General features: G+C 41.7%; 1 protein-coding gene across 3 annotated transcripts; it reads right to left on the reverse strand.

Moving 5' to 3' along the window:
* Positions 1-16,288: 16,288 nt before the first annotated feature.
* Positions 16,289-22,175, reverse strand: LOC114786575 (T-lymphocyte activation antigen CD80). 3 transcript variants are annotated; one of them, XM_028973788.1, is made up of 8 exons: positions 22,039-22,175; positions 20,430-20,499; positions 20,002-20,325; positions 19,377-19,646; positions 18,774-18,917; positions 18,564-18,596; positions 17,695-17,736; positions 16,289-17,371 (listed from the first exon to the last, which is right to left on the reverse strand). In XM_028973788.1, the coding sequence occupies exons 1-8, from the start codon at positions 22,045-22,047 to the stop codon at positions 17,334-17,336; spliced, it is 930 nt and encodes a 309-aa protein (XP_028829621.1). In that variant the 5' UTR covers positions 22,048-22,175; the 3' UTR covers positions 16,289-17,333. The 3 variants fall into 3 exon arrangements, with proteins under 3 accessions (XP_028829621.1, XP_028829622.1, XP_028829623.1); XM_028973789.1 differs by having other exon boundaries at positions 20,430-20,494; positions 22,039-22,109; XM_028973790.1 differs by lacking the exon at positions 18,564-18,596.
* Positions 22,176-22,376: the final 201 nt, after the last annotated feature.

Genomic DNA, 22,376 nt, shown 5'->3' on the forward strand with positions numbered 1-22,376 from the left:
GCCAAGTGGAAGGTGGAACAGTAACATGATCGACCAAAATGCTTTCACATTGAACAGTTCGCATTGTTCTCCTGTTACAGTATTACATAATCAGACACCAGGTCTGTCACGAAGGTGAGACACCTCCTCACTTCCTCATAGTTGGTCTCATGTGGCAGCAGGAAAAGCACATGCATGGCGCAGGACAGAATCATTTCTATTAATTTAAGCATGGTTGTGTTTTGCAAATTTTTGCAAATAAATAGAAGAGGAAAGTGTTATTGTCTTTGCATTTACATTTAAGGCATTTGGCAGACGCCCTTATCCAGAGCGGCTTTCAACATGCTTCCATGTTACAATCAATGAAGTGATCAATTCTGGTTCAATAGGACCCCCAACTATGAATACAATCTTTTTATTCACTCTGTTGTAGTTTCTATACATAAGTAAGACAATTAGAAGGTTACAAGTTAATCTAAATATTCTCTAAAGAGGAAGGTCTTGAGCTGCTGTTTGAAAGTTCTGACCTCTGATAACTGTGAACAGAGTCTTCTGAGAACTGAAAAAGATATTGTGAATGCCAGGAGGTACAGAAGAGTTCCCATTATTCTCCTGTTACAGAAAGTCTTATATAATTTGTATGGGGCTTTCCTAAATCTGTCCTGAAGGCACCGTGCCTGCTTGGCATGAAATTCCAAAATGTGTGTATTATCTCAGATGTTATCACAGAACAATTTCTATCAATTCGGTGCTGTAATTTCCATTGGGAAAATGCAACTTCTGGTGTGTTCTGCGAACCAGGAAAGTGAACCCGACAGCAGGTGGTGGTAGAGGCATTTCATGAGGAGGTATCTGGCCCAGTTGACTTTTTTCCACCAGACTGTTAGGCTGCTGAACTCAGTAAATCAGTTAACCATCATCCTTGCTCTCTACATACAACATGGCATGTGGGGAACGTTCACCACTTCACCCACTGCAGCTCTCATTGAGGTCTGATGAGATGTCCACCGCAGTCCTTCAGTCCCAGATTGTCCACTACAGACTCTGTTCCCACTGCCTCTGCACATGCACTCCTGGACCATGTGGAATATAAAGTAAATATGTGAAGAATTCCTCCTGGTGAAAATTCTGGGGTTCTCATCTAATTGGTGGTAAATGAATAAACACCAGTGATAAAAAGATCCATAAATGAGCTTTGTTATGACTATATGTGGGTGTTTGAAATGGAGGGTAGTAGCCTAGTGGGTAACACTTGCCTATGAACCAGAAGACCCAGGTTCAAATCCCACTTACCACCATTGTGTCCTTGAGCAAGATACTTAACTCAGAGTGTCTCCAGGGGGGACTGTCCCTGTAACTACTGATTGTAAATGGCTCTGGATAAGGGTGTCTGATAAATGCTGTAAATGTAAATTAAATAAAGCCAGCTGCACAACATTATAAAAAGGCTAAGAATATATTTAAAAAACAACAATTCTCAATGTCCCTAAATATGGGTACCAGAAAATGATCTTTACAAACCTTTTAAAAATCCTCATGTCCCCAAGCACGACAAGCATGTGCACAGACCTTGCATCTTTGTCATGCATCTACTGCTGGTATTTTTTTACCGTAAATAGTCCTCACAACAATGATAATCATCGGAAGACATGGCATCTTTGTGTACAAAATCTCCCAGTGTCTACGTGTCATGTGCTGGTTCAGCTCAATTAATGTGCAAAGGTCAAGCAACTTCAAACAAATACAAAGAAGGGAAACCCAATTTTATGAATGTCAGAAGTAGGAGGGTCAGAGACAGTAAAACTGTGATGCCAGCAGTTCACAGGACAACTCTGGCACCAGATTTTAATTCATGATGTGTTGCTTTTTTTTCCAAGGCTGCATTCAAGAGTAGCTGAGCTTCTCACAAACAGCCGCGCTTGGCACGACACAGTGACATGCTTATTGCTGACGACTTCTGTAGTGAAAGCACCGCAAATCTGCTGAGTTTCATTTTTTTGTCACCCTGTTGTCTGATTATGTGTTGACCTCCCGCAGACAATGTAGGCTAAATATAAGCACATGCAGTTAATTCTACAAGAAACACCTCATTGGACAAGGATTAAAAAGGCAATCAACTGGTAGCACAAAGAACACATTCATGACAGGCCATACAACCTGCTCAGCCAGTTCACTTACAAGAAACGTTGATACAAAACAAAATGATAAAACTGTTGAATGCGCAGGTTCTTCCAGGTTTTATTCCAATGTAATGTGTGTGACTAATTAATGTGAATACATTGTCAGGAAAAGTGAACTCTTTGTAATTGCCAGTGTTTGCTTCCAAATTTCTAATTACATTTTGTGTGATAATCACCTTGATCTCAAGAAAAACTATACCATACCATATTTATTTATAAAGCACTTTAACACAAATAAAGGGGCTGACCAAAGTGCTGTACATTAAAATTAAAAATGTAAATTAAATGGCCAGGAACAGGACAGACATGGACAAAAAGTTCATTAGAAATAAAGAATAAACAGAAAACACAACTAAACAAAATAAGAGAGAACATGCACCAGTCTGAATTAAACAAGGGGTTGAAATAAAACTGAAAACATTTAAGACAACATATTAAAAGAATAATGAAAGGACTGACTAAGAAGCCAAATAAAACACTGCATGAGAACACCGTATAAGAACCATGTCACACTGGGTTAAAAGGCAGGGGGTAAAAGTGAGTTTTTAAACGAGATTTAAATGCAGTGATTGACGGCGCCTGTCTGACACTGATTGGCAGGTCATTCCATAGACGTGAGGCGGCCTCTGAGCTTGTAATGTGACTGAGGAACAGACAATAGTCTCTGGTCTGAAGACCTGAGAGAATGGGACGGGATGTGAGTGTGGAGTTGGTCTGACCAACAGGCTGGAGCCGAGCCATTCAGTGATATAAAAATAAATAAAATCATTTTTTAAAACGGACGTTAAGACAGACAAGTGTAGTGAGGCTAAAATCGGGGTTATGTGATCTCGCCTGTTTGTACCAGTCAGAAAATGTTGAGTTGTACTAATTGTAGGTGAACTAGAGATGTCTGGCTGATTCCGAAAAGCAATGAATTACAGAAGTAAAGGCGGGATGTGATGAAAGTGTGAATCACTGTTTCCAGATTTTGTTTGGAAAAGACTGGCTTGAGTTTGGTCAGGCGGCTCATCTGAAAAAAGCACGATCTTATGATCCATTTTCAGAGTTGAGTCCATTTTAACACCTAGGTTTGTAATCAATCATTTTATCGCAACACTAGAAGTCCCAGAGAGTAGCCATTTGGCTTTTCTACCTATAAAACCCACAGGACAGCCGATGGGCTGGAAGACTTTTAATTAATATTCTTAATAACCTGTGAAAAGATGCTTTTGTTACGTAAACAAGGCGGGGCCATGCTGAGCCACTTCAAGGACACTTGTGTTTCACTTTGATATCTTAGGGAGAAATTAACACACATGGTTTTTTTTCCTTTGTTGAAGAGATTTATTGATAAAAACAGTACAAAATAAAAAACAAACCAACCATTTGTACAAATATTTACAAATAATAATAAAAAGTGAGTGAGTACATTTCAGCAATCACTCACAATCTTGGCCCTGCGATGGCATCTCCCCTCTGCATTTACCACATGTGCATCTGTAGCAGTGAACATATCGCACAGTGGCATGATTGTTCTTGCACTGTTGTTTTTGGCTCTTTTTCCAGGGCTAGGTGTGGAGCAATTGTTCATTTTTTGCCTTCTTCGCCGCCATATGAGAGCTAGCCAACTCTCGTGCAAGCTCCACCAGGAAGTCCACCCGTCTTTCCTGCTTCCCGCACATAGCACATGTGTGCCATGTCAATCATATTATAGAACACGGCAACTGGCCAGCGCCGTGTTCCTCTGCGGACAGTGTACTCCCGCACCATCTGGTCCATCACATCCACGCCACACATTGTGGTGTTGTAAAGGGTGACAGTGTTTGGCTTCCTTTTGGTGGTATTATCAGTCTGAACTACGCTGTGCATGCTGCTAAGAACATAGACGGTCTTCTTCCGTTTGGCCGAATACGCCGTCAGTGTGGCAGCAGTGGTTGAAAACACCTAATAAATAAGAAATTGTTATTTTAAGAGCACTTTTGCACACAATGAAACACTTGGAGGTGTTGATTCTAAAAACCACAAAAGGCCTGCAATATACCTGAGTGGTGAATTCACTGCGATCTGTTTGTCTGGCGGATTGAGGAATTTCCCGGCAAATCTTGTTGACTGAGCCGAGGATGGTGATTTTCCGGCTAAGCAGTTTTTGCGCAAGTGACTATTTGTTTTATAATTCAGTGAATATTCTGTACATGGACCATGACTTCACTCAGGTTATGACATTTGTGAACAAACATACATTGGAGACTGATGTGTTAGCATGTTTCCTTCATTTCATTCTATTAGCAACTTTTCATTCTATTTTCAGTCTATTTTTAATAAATAAAACACACATGTATTTCTATATTTGGTGAATTTGTGTCTCATATTTTCAGGTCAGTCAGTGTGTGGGATATTTTGTATAGATATAGTAAGCTTTTGTGAAGGTGAATGTGAAGGTATCACACACAGGCAGCTACAGTACACGACAGTGTTAGAGTACACTTCTTGGGGGGAAGGGGAGTGACACATTCCAATCTGCCACCCATTAACAAATGAATGGGAGCCATTTGACGGTGATTGAGTTGTTAGTTTCAAACCAAGGTAGGGCTGAGGGGGTCAGAAAAACCTGGGACTTCTAGTGAGGCTAAGAAAGCGAGGTCAATACGGGTGTATTGCAAAAAGCATACATTCTGTCTTACTCTCATTTAGGTCCAGGAAATTTAAGGCCATCCACCTCTTCACATCAGTCAGACAGTCGAGGAGAGGTTTGATGAAGCACTGCTTTTTACACTTAAAGAGAAAGTATACTTGACAGTCATCTGTTTCATTGAAATGAAAAGAAACATTGTGTTTTCAAAAAATAGTTCCAAGAGGAAGTAAGTACAATGAGAATAAAAAGGACAGAGAATAGAGCCGTCTGGTACCCCCCACGGAAGGGCTGTTGAAGATGAGAAAGATCCCTTAATTGAGACGCAGATATGATTTGAACCATTTCAGGGCTGGACCCTTAATACCCACCCAATGCTCCAGCTTTGAAGCAAAAATAACATGATTAATTATATCAAAAGCTGCCATTAAGTCAAAAGGTAATACAGAGTCCCCAGAAACATTTGCTAAGAAAATGTCATTAAAAACTCTTAACAAAGACAATTCTGAACTGTGATGTGATTTAAACTCAGACTGAAAAACTTCCATTTCTGTTCAAAAAGGTCTGTAGCTGGACATGAATAACCTTTTCAAGAAGTTTAGAAATAAAACGTAATTTTGAAATTGGCCTAAAGCTTGATAATGCAGTACTGTCAAGACCTCTTTTTTTAACAGGGGTTGAACAACAGCATACTTAAAACTTTTGGGCACCACATCAAAGACGAGACTACTGTTAATGATGGAGAGGATAAAATGCCCCAAAGCTTGCAATGCCTCTTTTAAAAGGCGAGGAGGAATAACATCTAAGGGGGAACCCGAGGGTTTCATTTCAGCAATAAGTTGTTCTACATGTGAGAGAGACCAGCTCAAATTGGTCAAACAGACATTCAGTGTTGCAAACGAAGGGTGGCTAAGAGGTGGCATTTAACCATGGTTTGGATTTTGGCCTTGACTGTTGAGGTTTAAGTGGTGTTACCTGGTTCTGAGTATCTTGGCAGGCAGAGTTAAATCAGAGCAATATTGGTTACAGGTAAAAGAGACGCAAAAGTTAGCAGTAGTGGAGGATTCCTGCTCAGGCAGAGCTGAGCAGGAACACATGGCTTCACAGGTTGAACAACTGGAGTAAAATCAAATAAAATGGGCTTATGATCTGATAATCTCGCATCTCCAATTTCCAGGTTACCTACATGTTAAAACACGGTCCAATGTATGCCTCTGCTCCTGAATGGGCCCATTTACAGATTGTTCCCCCATGACCCCTTCCTGAAATCTAGTATTACTTACTTTGTTTTCTTAGATTTCAGGATGAGATTGTTGTCATGGCTACAGCGCTCCAGATTCCTCATCTCATCCCTGTAAGCCATCTCATTGTTATTGGAGAGGAGAGTGATCACAATTAGATCATCTGCATCAACTTAACTTATCAACTTAACAGTGATTTTGGAATCATGTATGGGTTTGCAGTTGTGTTTGAAGAGGGAGTAGAGGAGGGGGCTGAGCACAAGTGCACCAGTGCTGATGGTTCTGGGTTTAGATGTGTGGTTATATATGCGCACAGTCTGTGGTCTGCTGCTGAGGAAGCTGCATAGGTGAGTGTCCAGTCCTAGGTTTTTAAGTTTTAAAGCCAGTTTGATTGAGGGGATGATGTAGGCAGAGCTATAGTCAATGAAGAGCATTCCAGGTGTGAAGGGTCAGTGAGATTGGGGATTGGGACATGAATGATGGTGGTGGCCTGTTCCAGAGAAATGTTAAAGACTGCAGTCAGTTGCCCCGTCCAGGAATACCATCCAGTCCGGGTGCTTTGTGGGGGTTGATACAGCTGAGAGCTTGACTCATCTCATGTGTACTAAGCACTACAGTCGTGGCCAAAGGTTTTGAGAATGACACAAACAGTGGTTTTCACAAGGTTAGCTGCTTCAGTGTTTTTAGATCGTTTTGTCAGTTGTTTCTGTGGTACTGAAATATAATTAAAAACATTTTATAAGTTTCAAAGGCTTGTATTGACAATTACATCAAGTTTATGGAAAGAGTAAATATTTTCAGTGTTGGACTTTTTTTTCAAGACCTCTGCAGTTCGTCCTGTCAATCAACTTCCTTCATAATCAGTGCATGTCAGAATTTGTGAGTTTTTGTTTGTCCACCTGCCTCTTGAGGATTGACCATAAGTTCTCATTTGGATTAAGGCCATAGACCCAAAATGTCAATATTTTGTTCCCCGAGCCACTTAGTTATCACTTTGGAATTATGGCACGGTGCTCCAACATGCTGGAAAAGGCATTGTTCTTCACCTTTTCTTCTCCGGACAATCAATTTTCCAGATGCCCCAAACAATTGGAAAGGGGCTTCATCTTTGCTGCCCTTCTGAACACCAGGACATCCTCCAAAAGTCTTTGCTTCACTGTGCATGCAGATGCACTCACACCTGCCTGCTGCCATTCCTGAGCAGGCTCCCGCAGCAGAATAATCTTTAGGAGATGTCCTGAAGCCTTCTTCACCACATTTGAATATCTCTCCTTGAAGTTTTTGATGATCCAAAATGATGATCTCAGAAGGTCCTTTTGTGGCAGGGCTGAAATGCAGTGGAAATGTTTTTTTCTGTGGGGACTAATTTCATTTTTATGGCAAAGAGGGACTTTGCAATTCATCTGATCAATCTTCAAAATATTCTGGAGTAAATTCCAAATTGGCATAATAAAAACAGAAGCTGCAAACATTCTCAAAACTTTTGGCCACAACTTTAGGACACCCATGGAGGCCTCCTGCAGTGTGGTGTGCTCTCTACCCTGCAGGAGCATTTTGCTTCTCTGATACCTTGCTTCAGGTTAGGCCTGGCTGTTGAGGAGGCCACCGAATCACCTGTGGGGAATGTGTTATCATGCAGACAGCGCTAAACTAGTGAAATGAGTAATGGGGTTGCAAAGTAAAAATAGTGCAAATACCTCAGTGCATAATGGAACATTATCAGGCTGTGTGGTGCAGTAATAGTTAATATTTTCCAAATATATGTGTGTGTGTGTGTGTGTCAGTTCAGAGTTGAAAGTCTCGGAATGTTTAGTGTCTTATGGCCTGTGGGATAAAGCTGTTGCTTAGTCTATCAGTGAGGGCTCGAATGCTTCAGTTCCTTTTTAAGAGTGTCATTGTGAAACCCTGCAGCACAACACACGGTGCACACAACAAAATGTGTCCTCTGCTTTTTAACCATCGCCCTGAGTGCAAAGAGGTATAGTGGTGTTGTTTTTTATGCATACCAGATTAATAGCAGCTATATAGTCACATGATTGTGTTGAAAGATTAGTTTTTGGAGAGTTTATTGTAGAGTTTGTTTAAACTGCATTTCCCAGTGTTCTTTGTGGCACGAATTAGATAGCGTCGCACCAGCAAGCTTAAGAAAAAAAAGGGAAAAGTTTAGTTTTGTATGTGTAATCAAAGAAACGAATGGCGTGAAGCCATTTTGTTTATTGTAGTTGTCCATATTTGGTTATAAAGACTTTGTTTTCCTACCGACGTCCCGTCCATTTTTTGAGAAGAGGATTTGCTACGACACCAAATAGAGTGTACGTATCCTCAGTTTAGAGGGAAACTTCACTTCACCAGAAGTTCCTAAATAAAATTATGCATCAGGCTTTGTGCCTTGTTGGAGTGCCAAATAAGCGATAAACTAATAATAAATAAGCACATGCCTCAGGGTTAGTTTAAGTTCTTTCCTGTTCGACAGTAAATCCCTTTTTACTGGAGCATTTCGGTAGTCTTTCTCCATGGCCTCACCGAACTCCTCCCACGCCCGAGATTTTGCTTTGGCGACTGCCACTGCTGCACCCCGTTTGGCCATCCGGTACCTGTCTGCAACATCCGCCTCAACAATCGCAGACCGGAACAAGGTACAATCGGACTCAATGTCCCCCACTGCTCTCGGGACACGGTTAAAGCTCTGACGAAGGTGGGAATTGAAGACCATGTTGACAGGTTCTTCTACCAGCCATTCCCAGCAGACCCTCACTACATCTATATTTTAGAGGACACGCTGATAGTGATCTGTTGTTTCTGTGCTGCATGCTGGTGGGATGAAATCAGTCCCGCCTCTGCGCTTCCTACCCCCATCAGCTCGCCGACGTGACAACCTACTTGGTTTTGCTATTAGTTGAATTCAATCTGGCTGCCTTGTTTGTTGTTGCTTGCTCGTCGTTATAATTTATTCCATTGTCGCAGCTTGCCGTTCTCTTTTGCTAGATTACTTTTTTCCCTGTAACCCCTTTCTCCTTGATGAGGAAAGTACAATGGTAGGATTTGGACTGGCCAAATCTAAAATTTCACATGTGGAAGAGACAACTGAAGGGGGAAATGCTGCAAAACAAGCCTGGAAAAGCAGACAAACAAGGAACCTGGTGGGATGTATGGTTAGGGGGGTAGTAGCCTAGTAGGGGTGGTAGTATCCTAGTGGGTAACACACTTGCCTATGAACCAGAAGACCCAGGTTCAAATCCCACTTACAACCATTGTGTCCGTGAGCAAGACACTTAAGACTAAGTTGATCCAGGGGGACTGTCCCTGTAACTACTGATTGTAAGTTGCTCTGGATAAGGGCATATAATAAATGCTGTAAATGTAATGTAAATGCTGTAAATGTAAATGTTATAAAAGGGTCATGCCAAAAGCCCTTAACTCTTTTTCTTTACTCTTATTTAGTTCTGTTCCAATATTGTAATATTATTATATGTTGTGGTGACATTACTGTTATGCTGTTTCTTCTTTTCTCAGTTTCCTTACCCTGCTTTTGCATTCAGTTCATTAGATCAGGCTTTACAGGCACGCCATTCTTTTTGCACTGTAAATTTTCACTGTTAAAATAAATCTGACTTGTTTATGCACAGAGACAGGCAGATGCAATATGGTTAAGGAAACTTGCCTGATCTCAAACCCTCTTGTTTCATAGTAAGCATGTGTCATCTAAAGGAAATTATTTGTTATGCAAGAGCATTATCCATAGTAAAGCACAGTATTATTAATACATAAGATGCAACCCACTGGGGATCTATGTGACAGTGTATTTTTTGGTGCAGGTCCCAAGCCCGCGGAAGGATTTCCAGAATAAACCCTTTTGCCAGATCAATTGTGCATACAGCCAAATCCATTCATCTGCTGTGGCGACCTCTAACTAGAGCAGTCGAAGGAAAAAGAAGACTGAAATGGACTTTTATTAAAGTACATTGTTTGTATAGTTTGTCCATATCAGGTGGTTTGATTTGCAGCATGTCACAATCTATGTTGTGATCTAGATGTAAACAGCAGGGAATAAAACCATAAAACAGGAGACTCTAATCTCTCTTTTATGGCCAACTTTTGACGTCACACCCAAATGTCTTGCAGAGAATGAAAACAAATGAATTGGTCTTGCTGTTCTGATACATTGGTGGTGAGGGTGGGGGAGGTTTGTATGTAATGTATTTATTACAACTGTGTGATGTCTGTCTGTCTGTCTGTTTGTTTTGTCTGGCTTTTTGAACTTGCTTGTCTGGGTCTTGTTTGGTCATGTTTGTGCTGTTTTTTTGCCATTCTGCATTGTATAATGCTGCTATTGGTGTCTCATATGACTTTGTGGTCTTCTTCAAGAGGTTTTTCCTTTCATCAGGCTGTATATAATTTTATTTCATCGTCACATTATGGGCTTCCTACATGGCTGATCATGCTCTGGCATTTACAGCGTTTTATTATAAATAAATAAATAAACAAAGGTCACTGTGGTGTATAAATGTCATGATCATGTGTAAGTTGTGAAATGTGGTCAATTTGACGTTGCGTACATGCGACCCATCACCTATGGCGTAATATTTGTTGTTGTTCTCACAATTGAGGTAAAAACTATAACGGCACAGTCGGGCCAAAAGTTTTGGGTATGGCACAAATACTGGTTTTCAGTAAAATGATTCAAGCATCAGAACAATGATGCAAGCCTCACCCTGTTTCATCACCACAACGTTCCCCGGAACGGAAGGCTCCTACACAAAGATTCGTCCAGAAGTCGTTGGAACCACCTCTGCAAAAAAAGTGCCACGCTTGGCAGTAATGGAGATGCTCACTTGGTCTCTGGACTGAACTCTAAACAATCAGGTCCTGACAGACATACGTGCTTCAATACGTGACAACTTCACTTGTACACCGCATGAGTACAGAGAGAAAAAGATGTTTTTCCAATTTACAGCATGGGTCATAATCTGAGACTCGGCCATCCTGTGAAATGTGAACAGACTGGAATAAATGCCGGATTTCTACAACCTATAATACAGTAAGATAGCTAGCCCTATTTCTGTTGAGTATGATTTTATTTGGGTTAGAGTTTAGGATGTAGAATCGTTTGTTCTATTTAAATGATATTGACAGAGACAGCTTTCATGACAATTTTCTGTTTCTTTTTTCCGAAGAGTGGAAACCTCACAGTATCTGTACATAAAGTTCTGACGTAGTGGAAAACATTCCACACAATGTCTTTTTTTTTTTTCTTTTTTTTTTTTATCTTTGTTCATTTTGCATATCTGCCAGTACCCACATGCAGGCTGACATCCTGTGAGTAAAGTGGGTCTGTGCAAATAAGCAAAGAAGAAACATTTTCTTTGGCTTTGCAAACTGTTCATCTGTAACTACAGCCAGCTGGCACAACCCATGACTGCACTCTTGCAAGGCAAACCGCCTCGGCTGAACTGGACCCCTCAGGCCCAAGCTGCCTTTGACAGACTGAAGGTCTGGTTCACATCTGCCCTGATTCTGCTCCATCCAGACCCCCAGCAGCCAATCATTGTGGAGGTCGATGCCTCCAGCCTCAGAGTCGGGCCAGTCCTGTTGCAGCTCCACCACCGCTGCACTTTCTTTGTGCGTCGCCTGACCCATCCGAATGGATGCTGTGTTTGTAACTTTGAAAAGGTTAAGTGTTTTTTACAGTTACAGAAACCTGATACAATCTTCCCGGCACCGCTAATTCTCACCCCGGTGCAGTGGACCTTACTGCAGGACGTGGTGACCAGCCCTGACCAAGAACTCCCTCCCCCAGACACACATGCTGGCCACACATACATCCCTCGAATCCTCCAATGGGGACATGAGAGCTAGCTGTCTGACATCAGGTTCCCAACGGAAAGCAGGATCTGATCCAATTGCTGTTCTGGTGGCCTGGCCTCCCAAGGGACGTTGTAGACAGACTGTAGACAGTTCAAGGCAGAAAACCAGAGACCCCACAGTTACCCTTTTGCCATTGGAAAAACTCCCTGAAACTATATACTCCCTCCACTGGTCACTAGTGGGTTCTTCATACAGATTCATCCCGGAAATGATGGCATATAGAGGTTATTGGAGTCCAGTTATGTATTATGATGTAATATTGAGGTAGTATATTAGAGTTGCAGCAGATGAGGTGGTGTTAGAATTAGCTGATAGCTTGTAAGGGCCAAACAACAACAACAACATTTATTTCTTATATAGCCCAAAATCACATACAGTATGTCTCAATAGGCTTTGACAGGCCCTACAGTTGACACCCCCCACACTTGACCCTTCTGCACACAAGGAAAAACTCCACACAAAAAAAAACTCTAGGAGAGAGAAAAAAAAGAGAGGAAGAAACCTTGGGAAGGAGTGATACAGAGAGGGACCCCCTTCCAGGGTAGAGTGAGCCTGCAAATGGTATTAGTGCAGGGTTGGATATGATATAATAATAAGTCCTACAGTTGTAGGGTTGGAGAAGTCCAGGATGTAGTCAGTGTCATGGTCTAGATTACGTGTCCATAATGATGTTACTGGTCCATTTGAAGATCCCTGAAGCTGTAGTTGTAACGGTGGTGGTGGCTGTGGTGACCCTCTGGTTTGTTTCATGGTATGTCCTTGTTAAGCAGTTGTCAGGAACCAGGATTTATTTGCTGGTCTCTTCACTGGGGTCTGCCAGTAGTCTGGGTGCTTGATTCCGTGTCTCGGAGAAAAACAAACAGAAGCAGCGGCAGACGGTTGCACTGTACGACCGATACTGAAATATGTGGTTATAGTGGTATATTGGTGCTACAGTGGCCCGGTACCCTAACTAGGACAGGCTAACTAGGGTGAATTTAACTTTGTCTGTGTCTAACAGGGGGACTCTGTGACAAACTGGACTTTATAATTGACACTGCGTCAAAGTGAAGTGAAATGAGGGTCTAGAACTTTAACAAAAAGCCAGAGAAAACAGATAGGTTTTGAGATTGGATTTAAACACTGAGACTGTGTCTGAGTCCCGGACACTGACAGGCAAGCTGTTCCACAACTGCGGAGCTCTATAGGAGATGGATCTGCTCCCAGCTGTGACCTTCTGCACCTTTGGTACCAGTAGTGACCCCGCACCCATTGATCGAAGGGGGCGTGGCGGTTCGTAAAGAACCAAAAGTTCACTCAGGCACTGTGGGGCGAGACCATTTAGAGCTTTATAGGTTAAAAGTAGGATTTTGTAGTCAATCCTAAATTTGATGGGTAACCAGTGCAGTGATTGTAAGACTGGGGTGATGTGGTCAAATTATCTGGTTCTAGTTAGAACTCTGGCTGCAGCATTCTGTACTAGCTGGAGTTTACTCATGCACCTACTAGAGCATCCAGACAGTAATGCATTGCAGTAATCTAACCTTGATGTAATAAATGCATGGACCAACTTTTCTGCATCATGCATTGAAATGATATTTCTTATTTTCGCAATATTTCTAAAGTGAAAGAATGCTATCCTAGTGACATTATGTACGTACGAATTGAATGAGAGACCTGCATCAATGATGACACCTAGATCCTTCACTTCAATACTCGGTGAGATAGAAAGGCTATCCAGGGTTATTGTGTAGTCAGCCAGTTTATGCCTGGCTGCTTGAGGCCCAAGTACAAGCGCTTCTGTCTTGTCAGGGTTTAACAGGAGAAAGTTGGTGAGCATCCACTGTCTAATGGATCTCTATATTGTTCAGCTGCTGCCTCTGATCTGGCATTGCTGACAGATAAATTGTGTGTCATCAGCGTAGCAATGAAAGCTAATACTGTGTTTGCGGATGACGTGGCCTAAAGGTAACATGTATAGAGAAAAAAGTAACGGACCTAGGACAGAACCTTGTGGAACACCAAACTCTACTTTACTATGTAAAGACGAAACACCATTGATGTCCACAAACTGATATTGGTTGGTCAAATATGATCTGAACCATTCAAGGGCTGTTCCCTTAATCCCAATAACATTCTCTAACCTGGCAAGGAGAATAGCGTGATCGATAGTGTCAAACGCTGCACTCAGATCAAGCAGGACAAGCAGCGAGATGCGTCCCTGATCAGAGGCCAACAGCAGGTCATTAACCACTTTAACCAGCGCTGTCTCAGTGCTATGATGAGGTCTAAATCCTGATTGATATACTTCATGGATATTGTTACAGTCTAGGTATGCGCTCAGCTGCTGGGCTACGACTTTTTCTAAGATTTTTGATATGAACAGAAGGTTGGATATCGGTCTATAATTTGAAAGCTGACTGTGATCAAGATCCAACTTTTTAAATCAGGGGTCTAATGACTGCTACTTTGAACTAACTTGGTATGTGGCCGGTGCTAAGTGACGAGTTAACAATTTTGAGGGTAGAATTTGTAATTTCGGGTGCTATTTGCTTAAGGAACCTTGTTGGAATCGGATCCAAAGCGCAAATACATTGATTTGACGACAAGATTAATTCATGCTCTTTAATAAGGTTGAATCGTTCTAATCGGTGGTCATCTATTAGATTATTTTCCATGGAAATATCGGCGGAGCTATTTGTTGTGCTTTTAATCTTCTCTCTATTCGTGATAATTTTAGTATTAAAGAAATTCATAAAATCATCGCTACTATGATGATATTGAGTGGTAGTATCCATTTCTGTCTTATTCCTGGTTAGTTTGGCTATAGTTTTAAACAGGCAAATGCCACGTGATTACTCTACACCCGGATGCTCTCCAGGAGAAAAGGGAGGGTAAAACAAAAAGAGAAGGCTTTGTAAGTATTAATTTAGCTAGTTAAATTTAGTGAGCTGTGGACTAAACATGTCTGGTGGCACTAACTACTACAGCATAACTAAAGTTCAGGTTTATTAGTAGTCGACACAGATAGTGATCCTCACAGGATAACAAGCGTTAGGTGCGGCTGGTTGTGTCTAATCCGCCTCCCCATAAAAGACCAGAGTGATCCAGAGTCTACAGAGTGATTCTCCAACACAAAACCTGGAGTCTTCCCCAACGTGTCTGTGGTGTGTTTATGTGTGCATCCCTTGACATCCCTCTGGTTTTTGTTCATGCTTCACAATAAATAGTTCTTTTCCTTGCCCTTTTGCTGCCAATCGTCTTCCTTATATCAGACTCCGAGTTGACAAGTATTTCTTTTGTGACGCCCCAGGGCCATGGGACTGTCATAGCAGGTGCTCATGGCGCGACTGGCAGAGCCCAACTCTCGTCTCCCGTGCTCTCGTCGTCGTCCGTGTCGTCCCAGTCCACAGGGAGCCTTGCCAGCAGAGCGCAGAGTTCTTGGCTCGACATGCCGAAGATCGTGGGGGTCGCATCTTCTGCGCTCGCTGCACACGTCACTTCCTCGCTGCTGCCGACGCCAACGTCCTCGCTCCGCCCACTCACCCGCCGACGTTGTCGCTTCCGGGTTTCGCGGAGTTTCCCGGGGGTGACGTCATCACGCGGCGCCGCGTACCACGGCTTCTCGGGGAGAAAACGCTCCACCAGAACGGGCGGCGCGTCTCTCCCCTGGCGTCCGCGTTCGCCGCGCCGGGCTGCGTCCTTCGCGGCGTTTCTTCTCCTCTGTTTTTTACCTCTGCGCTTTTGGGTGGGTCTCCGGCATTCTGTCACGACTACGGGCGTACGGGGGAAGGAAGCGCAGAGGTTTGACATACTGGGAAGGGGGTTTTATTAACAAATAAACAATAATTACAAATAAACAGCGGCGCGATGGCCAAAAATAATTTAACTACAATAACGAATGTAAACTTGCCCGCAGGCGTGTGGCGATTGCCAGAACTGAAAACACATACATTCACCCACTGAAGTCAAGTTCATGTCTGAGTTCACGAAAATGCCGGAGACCTAGAAAGGGGCGGAAACTTCCGGCATTTATGGGGCGTCAGGATTTCAGTCAGGTGTGGAGCCCAGCTGCAGGCAATCCTGACACACATTGATGGATGACAAGTTGCTCAAAGGATTGGTTGCCATCCTGTTTTCATAATGCTGATGTTTATCTGCATTTTATCAGCATCAGAAATCTACAACTCCTATTTACCAAAACTGTTTGTTATGTGTGTGAACAGATGCCAGTCAAGTTGGGGCAGATTTTGCCTGACACTGAGTACTGCGCTGGCAGAAAATGAATTAAAAATAATAATAAATTAAAATAATAAAGTGGCTGTGGCTTAGTTAAAATATTTCTCACTCATCACCATTTTTCCCATTTTGAATTGACTAGCAGACAGTAAGGATGTAATTAATGGATTATTAAAGATGATTTGATCCAAAGCTTTTGTACAGTTTTTAATACACAAAACTATAAAAAACTCAAACCAGAAAAAAGCAAACAGAATAATATACAAAAACAAAATAAAGAATAAGGAGACACACAGTCCACTTTATTAGAATCAGAATCATGTTCATCTGCCATGTAACACTACACGTGTGCATAAAGTTTTTTTTCTGGATAAAAGTCTCATAGTTCTGACTCTGGGGTGGTGCTCCGACTCAGTTCCATGGTGTCTATGTCGTTGTCCTAATATCCTAATTGCGTTCCATGTGTTAATATAGCCTCATTGTGTGTTGCCGTTGGGTCATTTATTGTATGTTTTTGTATGAAGTTTTGTATGAGTGAATCCCCTGTTCAGTGAATGTCGTGCAAATGCGTCCTTTCCTCTTGTGTCCCGCCCTCTGAAAATACGATATTAGACTTTATTGTGTATTGTTGTTGTTTTATACTGTTGTTCTTGAGACACCATTAACCTGAATCAGATTCGCTCAAAATCTTGGCCAATAAACACAATTCTGATTCTGATTATTTAAAAAAAGATTAAATGGATACCATTTTCAGCTATCAAAGTCCACCCAGTTTCAGAGGGAACTCAATCTGCACATTCCACCATTGTAAAAGAGTTGTAAAAGAACTGAAAGACGAAAGCAAATTATTGACTGTTCTTAAAAAAAAAGGTTTACATGGTGCAGTAGGAACAGTGAACTGAGAAACAACAGCAACATTTGTTCAAGTCACTGAGGAATCACTATTGAATTTTGTAAATTAGTGATTATTTTAGTAACATTATTATAAATTGCGTTACTGTAAATAATAATTTGATTGCTATTATATATATAGATAGATAGATAGATATAGATAGATAGATATACAATGTGAAATTATAATAAATTGCTAGTAAATTCTCATTTTATTATATTTATAATTTATGATACTTCAGTGTTAACGTCTACCAGTGTATCATTTTAACAGGAATTGACATTTAACCCTGATTCGCAACTTGGCCGGGGTTGGCACGCATCTCTGGAAAATATATGGCTGATGGATCATTTCGTGGCCTCGTTATATGATGGAGGGTTGAGCTCTGCAGAAACACAGACAGACAGACTGTATGAGGGCTATTGATCCTGGAATTGTGTAATGTCATGTTCCATTGTACTAAGAGTATGGAATTCAAGAGCCTTGCAACCCCTGTCCTCCAAATCCAAGATGGCTGCACCCGTAGCTAGTGTTTTCAGTTTATAAACAGTAAAGAAGGGTGTGGCTGTGCATTGTTCACTCCTAACGCACTGTAATTGGGTTCTTGTTGGAACACAGTGGATTTGCGTGTGATACAAGTTCCAGCAAATGAATGTACATGAACACAATAGATTATAATTACGATGGCGACACACAAAAAAAATCTACCTTCAGCTACTTCAGCATCACCTTCCTGGCTGTGGTGGGCACCTGTATCAAACAAACAAAAGATAAAAACACGCACATTAACTTTATCAGCTTTGAAGAACATGACAGATTATGCAGGTTTGGCCGTGTTGCTTGTTTTTGTGTTGAGCGTGTCCAAATCCTCAAAAAGGCAGTACAGCTCACATAAATCAGCTCACATCATGTACAGAATATGGTTTTCTGGATTATCATCGGTAGCAGCTAACTGCATTTTGATTGATCCACACATTGTTATTATCTAGTGTAAGAAACATCAATAAATGTACATCAATAAATCCATTTAAAGGGTGGACAGTATCAGCCCAACCCTGACAGAAAACCAAAAAATGAGCATAGGCAGAATGGTTAACGCCGAGACAGAAGACAGAAGTCTATGAGCTGGTTTGCTTTAAAGAAAGTTCATATTATGAAGTACCAGTAAAAAGTTTGGACATTTTCTGAATTTTCAAATAGGTTGTGTCAAACACTGCATCCCCTATTTCCTGGCAAGAACTTTGTTTGTTGTCAGTCCCCATCATCTACGTTGCCAACATCACAACGCTCTCATGATAAGTTTTACAGTATGGGTGTACGCAATTTGAGACAACTGAAGTGCTTCAAACGTGACATTGACCAGATCCCTTCTTTTGACTGGTACTGTGGATAAAGTCAAGAACTTCGGGAAAAAAGTATTAGTTCCCATTTCCTACTGCAAGACGTGATTACATGGTGAATGGGCTGTTTGCAGACATTTTCAATAGAACCCCAAAAGGAACCAAGAAACAGTCAAAAACAGTAAAGGCCCCAAAGGACCCCATCAATCCCAGCTACAGAAGGCGATCTGGACCTACTCAGGAAGGGCATAGTGGACGGCCTCCGGGCACCTGTCAACAAAGTACACATTAAGTCTCACCCACACGAAGAAGTGGGAGGAGCTGCTTTTAATACTTTCACTTCCACAATGACACACTGGAAAATTCCCCTGCTGCTCCGCAAGCATGGCCAAAGTCCAAATTAAATCAGGCCTGGTGACATGCCTGGGTGAGAGCTGGTGAACTTACGTTGTGAGCGCCTCCGGCGAACCAGCAGGACGATGAGTAGTCCACAGATTAGTGACCCAATCACCACGACGCCAGCGGCAATGTTGTTGGTTTTAGTGTGTAACGAACCGGCCTGTTCATCTGGACTGAAGTTGAAGTGGATTTCTTCACACAAAAACAAAACAAGAGTTAGTCATATAACTAATTATACTATTATTACATAATTATTAAAGTAAATAATCCTGTTGGTTACACAATGTGAAGGTTGAAACGTCCGCCCTGTCCTTACAGTCATGTTCTTGACATTATTAAAGATTAACTTCCTGCATTACATCAGCTGGGCTAAATATACCATTTCTACCCCACCAGCCTTTGGACCATCGTGGGGCGTTCCATCATTAAGATGTTACAAAATCCACCAGCTGCAACATGGATCTTGGCCCAAGGCCGAACAAAGGGACTGATCACAGATACTGAAACCTGGTAAGAGCGTTTGCAGGGATAGTTTTTGTGATATTATTACATAACGAAGCCTTTTGCTGCCAGCATTCATATATTTGCTTCCATATATTTGGCTCAGAACTGCTATCTCAGAGTATCTGAACTAAAGCAATGTAAACTCACCAGTTCGACCTTCGACCTCCCATTTGCTGTTGAGCACGGTACAGTTGAAGGAGCCCAAGTCCGAGTCTGCGTTAAACCTGCTCAACATCTCAAACCGCTGGTCTGGCATCTCGATGACCTCCACTTCTGCACTGCGGCTCCAGTTTGTACCGTGCATGTCGAACCAGTGTATGTGTCCCAGAGGATATCCACCAGATGTTCTGCAGATAAGGTCAACTTTGGACCCTCTTTTAATGTCTTTGGAAGTTAGATTTGGCTTTTGGTAATTTGCTGATGGATGAAAAAGGAGACTTTATCAGTGTCATGAACTTCAACAGGGTCTTCAACAGTATGGCTTCCCTAATTCCAATTTGTCACACAATCTTTCTGACAACATTTCTTGAGATTTGAATATTTTGCTGTAAAACTTTCATGTCTTAAGGACTACACAGGAGAGCAGAAATATATCCAAAAATGACAAACAAGCCATGTGAAACTAATTATGGGTGTACACGGCTGAATATGATATTGGGGATATTGGTTTATGGCATTTTATGACATGGTATTAAATCATTGGTGCCATTTTATTAAAATTCTGCAATTAAACATAAAATATATATAGTGTTTATGAGGCCTTCACACTTACCAGACACCCTCAGTGTGAACGCCGTTGTTTCTACACCTCTGTCGGTAACAACAATACACTGGTATTGACCCTGGTCTGTGATCTGTGTGTCTTTCACTGTCAGTACTATGGTCTTGGATTGGTCCTTGTTGTGGATTTGGATGCTAAATCTCTCATCTCCACTCAAATTCCCTTTAATAAATTTTGACATAGGCATTTCAACTCCATCCTTCTTCCAAAAAATCTTTTCGATGTCTACCTCAAATTCACTCTTCACGTGACAATGTACTTCTGAAATCTGACCATAAACTCCATCAATGTTCTGACACTTCAAGGTAAGGAAAGCTGTAAAAATAATGTAATATAACATTAACTAATTATCCAGTGAATTCATGGAAATATGAAAAATACATTTAATGTTTATTTAATAATTATTATGGAGGACCTACCACCAGTGATGGTTACTTTGAAAATGGCCAGAAGTAATAGTGTGATCTCTAAAGCCATGTTGATCCTGAGCTGAAGAAAATGAAGAACAGAGTCTGTTAGCAACAGTGTGTGTCACACTTTTGTTGAACTTCAATCACATGTGCAGGGTGCGATATGCACTGGTGCTCAAACTAGCTCTGGCTACACTGTCTGCTTCGTCTTGAATTTGGGCCACATTTTGGGCCAAGAATGTCGACAAGTACAGTCACAGGCAGAGCAGCCTTTCATTATCAAACATGTCTTCAAAGAAGTCATGCCTTGGTGAGTTTAAGGAAGAATGTAAATTTCAGCGAGATCCTTACATATAAAATATCGCTTGCATTATGGGTCATTGTCATTTTGGCAGGACACATTTGCACCACTCACAAAAATAGGAGGATTTACATTGCACACAGACAGGGCAGTGTAAAACACAATGATTAGACAAGGACTACACATAATCAGGTGAACACAGTCTGGAATTGAGGAACACACACAGTCAACACCAAACTCCAGGCTGGAACTCGGAAGCCGAGTACCCCGCAAAGTCAGGCCACAGCAGTCATTCTAAGAACATGTTTAATAATAGCCTTATTGCGGCTAGCTGCCGGATATGCATGTGCGCGCGTGTGTGTGTGTGTGTGTGTGTGTGTGTGTGTGTGTGTGTGTGTAAAATAATATGGGAGCATATGTAATAAACACCACCTTCACCATGGTGTTACTGGAACTCGGAGGGTCTGCTGTGGGACCTGGCCCCAAAATGTCAGAAGCAGATCCAGACATGCTTTTCCAGCACATGATCTGGATAATCAGTTTAGCTCTCATGCTCTGATGTTTGCATGCCCATGGTTGGGGCTTTTGGTGGTGAACACAGGTAAGCATGGTTCAACCTGAGTCCTTCCTTGGTCCACTATTTCCTAGGTTCTGACCACTGCAGAGCAGGAACATCCCACAAGAGCTGCAGTTTTGGAGTCGACACATAAAAAAGGTGGTCGAGTCCCTACACAAAGGTGGTCGAGTCCCTACACATCAGTTACTACAGTTACAAGGCAATCAGCAATGTCCTCTTCAGTTCTCAGTGGTCATTATGTTATGGCTGTGAGTATCAAAACAGAGACAACGTAGCTGTATTGATCTGACGATCACTCTCTGTCCACACATTAACCGACACGTAAACAATAGTTGCCACATGACCGACTATCATTCATTTTTTACATTTACATTTATGGCATTTGCCAGACGCCCTTATCCAGTGCAACTTACAATCAGTAGTTACAGGGACAGTCTCCCCTAGAGACACTCAGGGTTTATGTGTCTTGCTCAAGGACACAATGGTAGTATGGCTGTCATGAGTATGATTCGACTTGGATTTCATTTTCTATGGACGAAAATCCGCTGCTATTTTTAAAAACAGTTTCATTCTTTTAACCTGCAGAGTACGTGCACCGTGCATGTTCATTGGGAGCATTGTTTTTTTTTTTTCAAATGAATCGTTATAACGCGTCTTTTCGAGAGCGTGGAAATGAGAAGGTCCTTCTAAAAATGTCCATCAGCGTCCAGCGACAGGAAGACCGTAAAACACCAACCTACCTTCAACATGATCTCCAGTCGGCAAGAAAACTCGTGTCCACGGAAGAGGCGAGAAGGAACTGGGTTGTGTGCTCGCGTGTCGCCTCAGGAACTCACAATCTGCCGCTTTCGCTTTCGTTATTACGCGGAGATTTTGTGTAAAGGTCATTCATAAGACTTAGCTTTTATAGAAAAACAGGATTGTATTTTGTGAACAATGCAGTAGTTGTACTTGCAGTAAAAGGATCTCAGGTAGTGTTTTCTTAATATTATAAATGATAAAAATAATGTAAAATAAATTATGTAAAATGTAAAAATAAAGAATATGCGCATTTTACATGTTACAATGAAGGACTTCA

The sequence above is a fragment of the Denticeps clupeoides genome, chromosome 3 (genome assembly GCF_900700375.1).
Source record: "Denticeps clupeoides chromosome 3, fDenClu1.1, whole genome shotgun sequence".
NCBI classification, from domain to species: domain Eukaryota; kingdom Metazoa; phylum Chordata; class Actinopteri; order Clupeiformes; family Denticipitidae; genus Denticeps; species Denticeps clupeoides.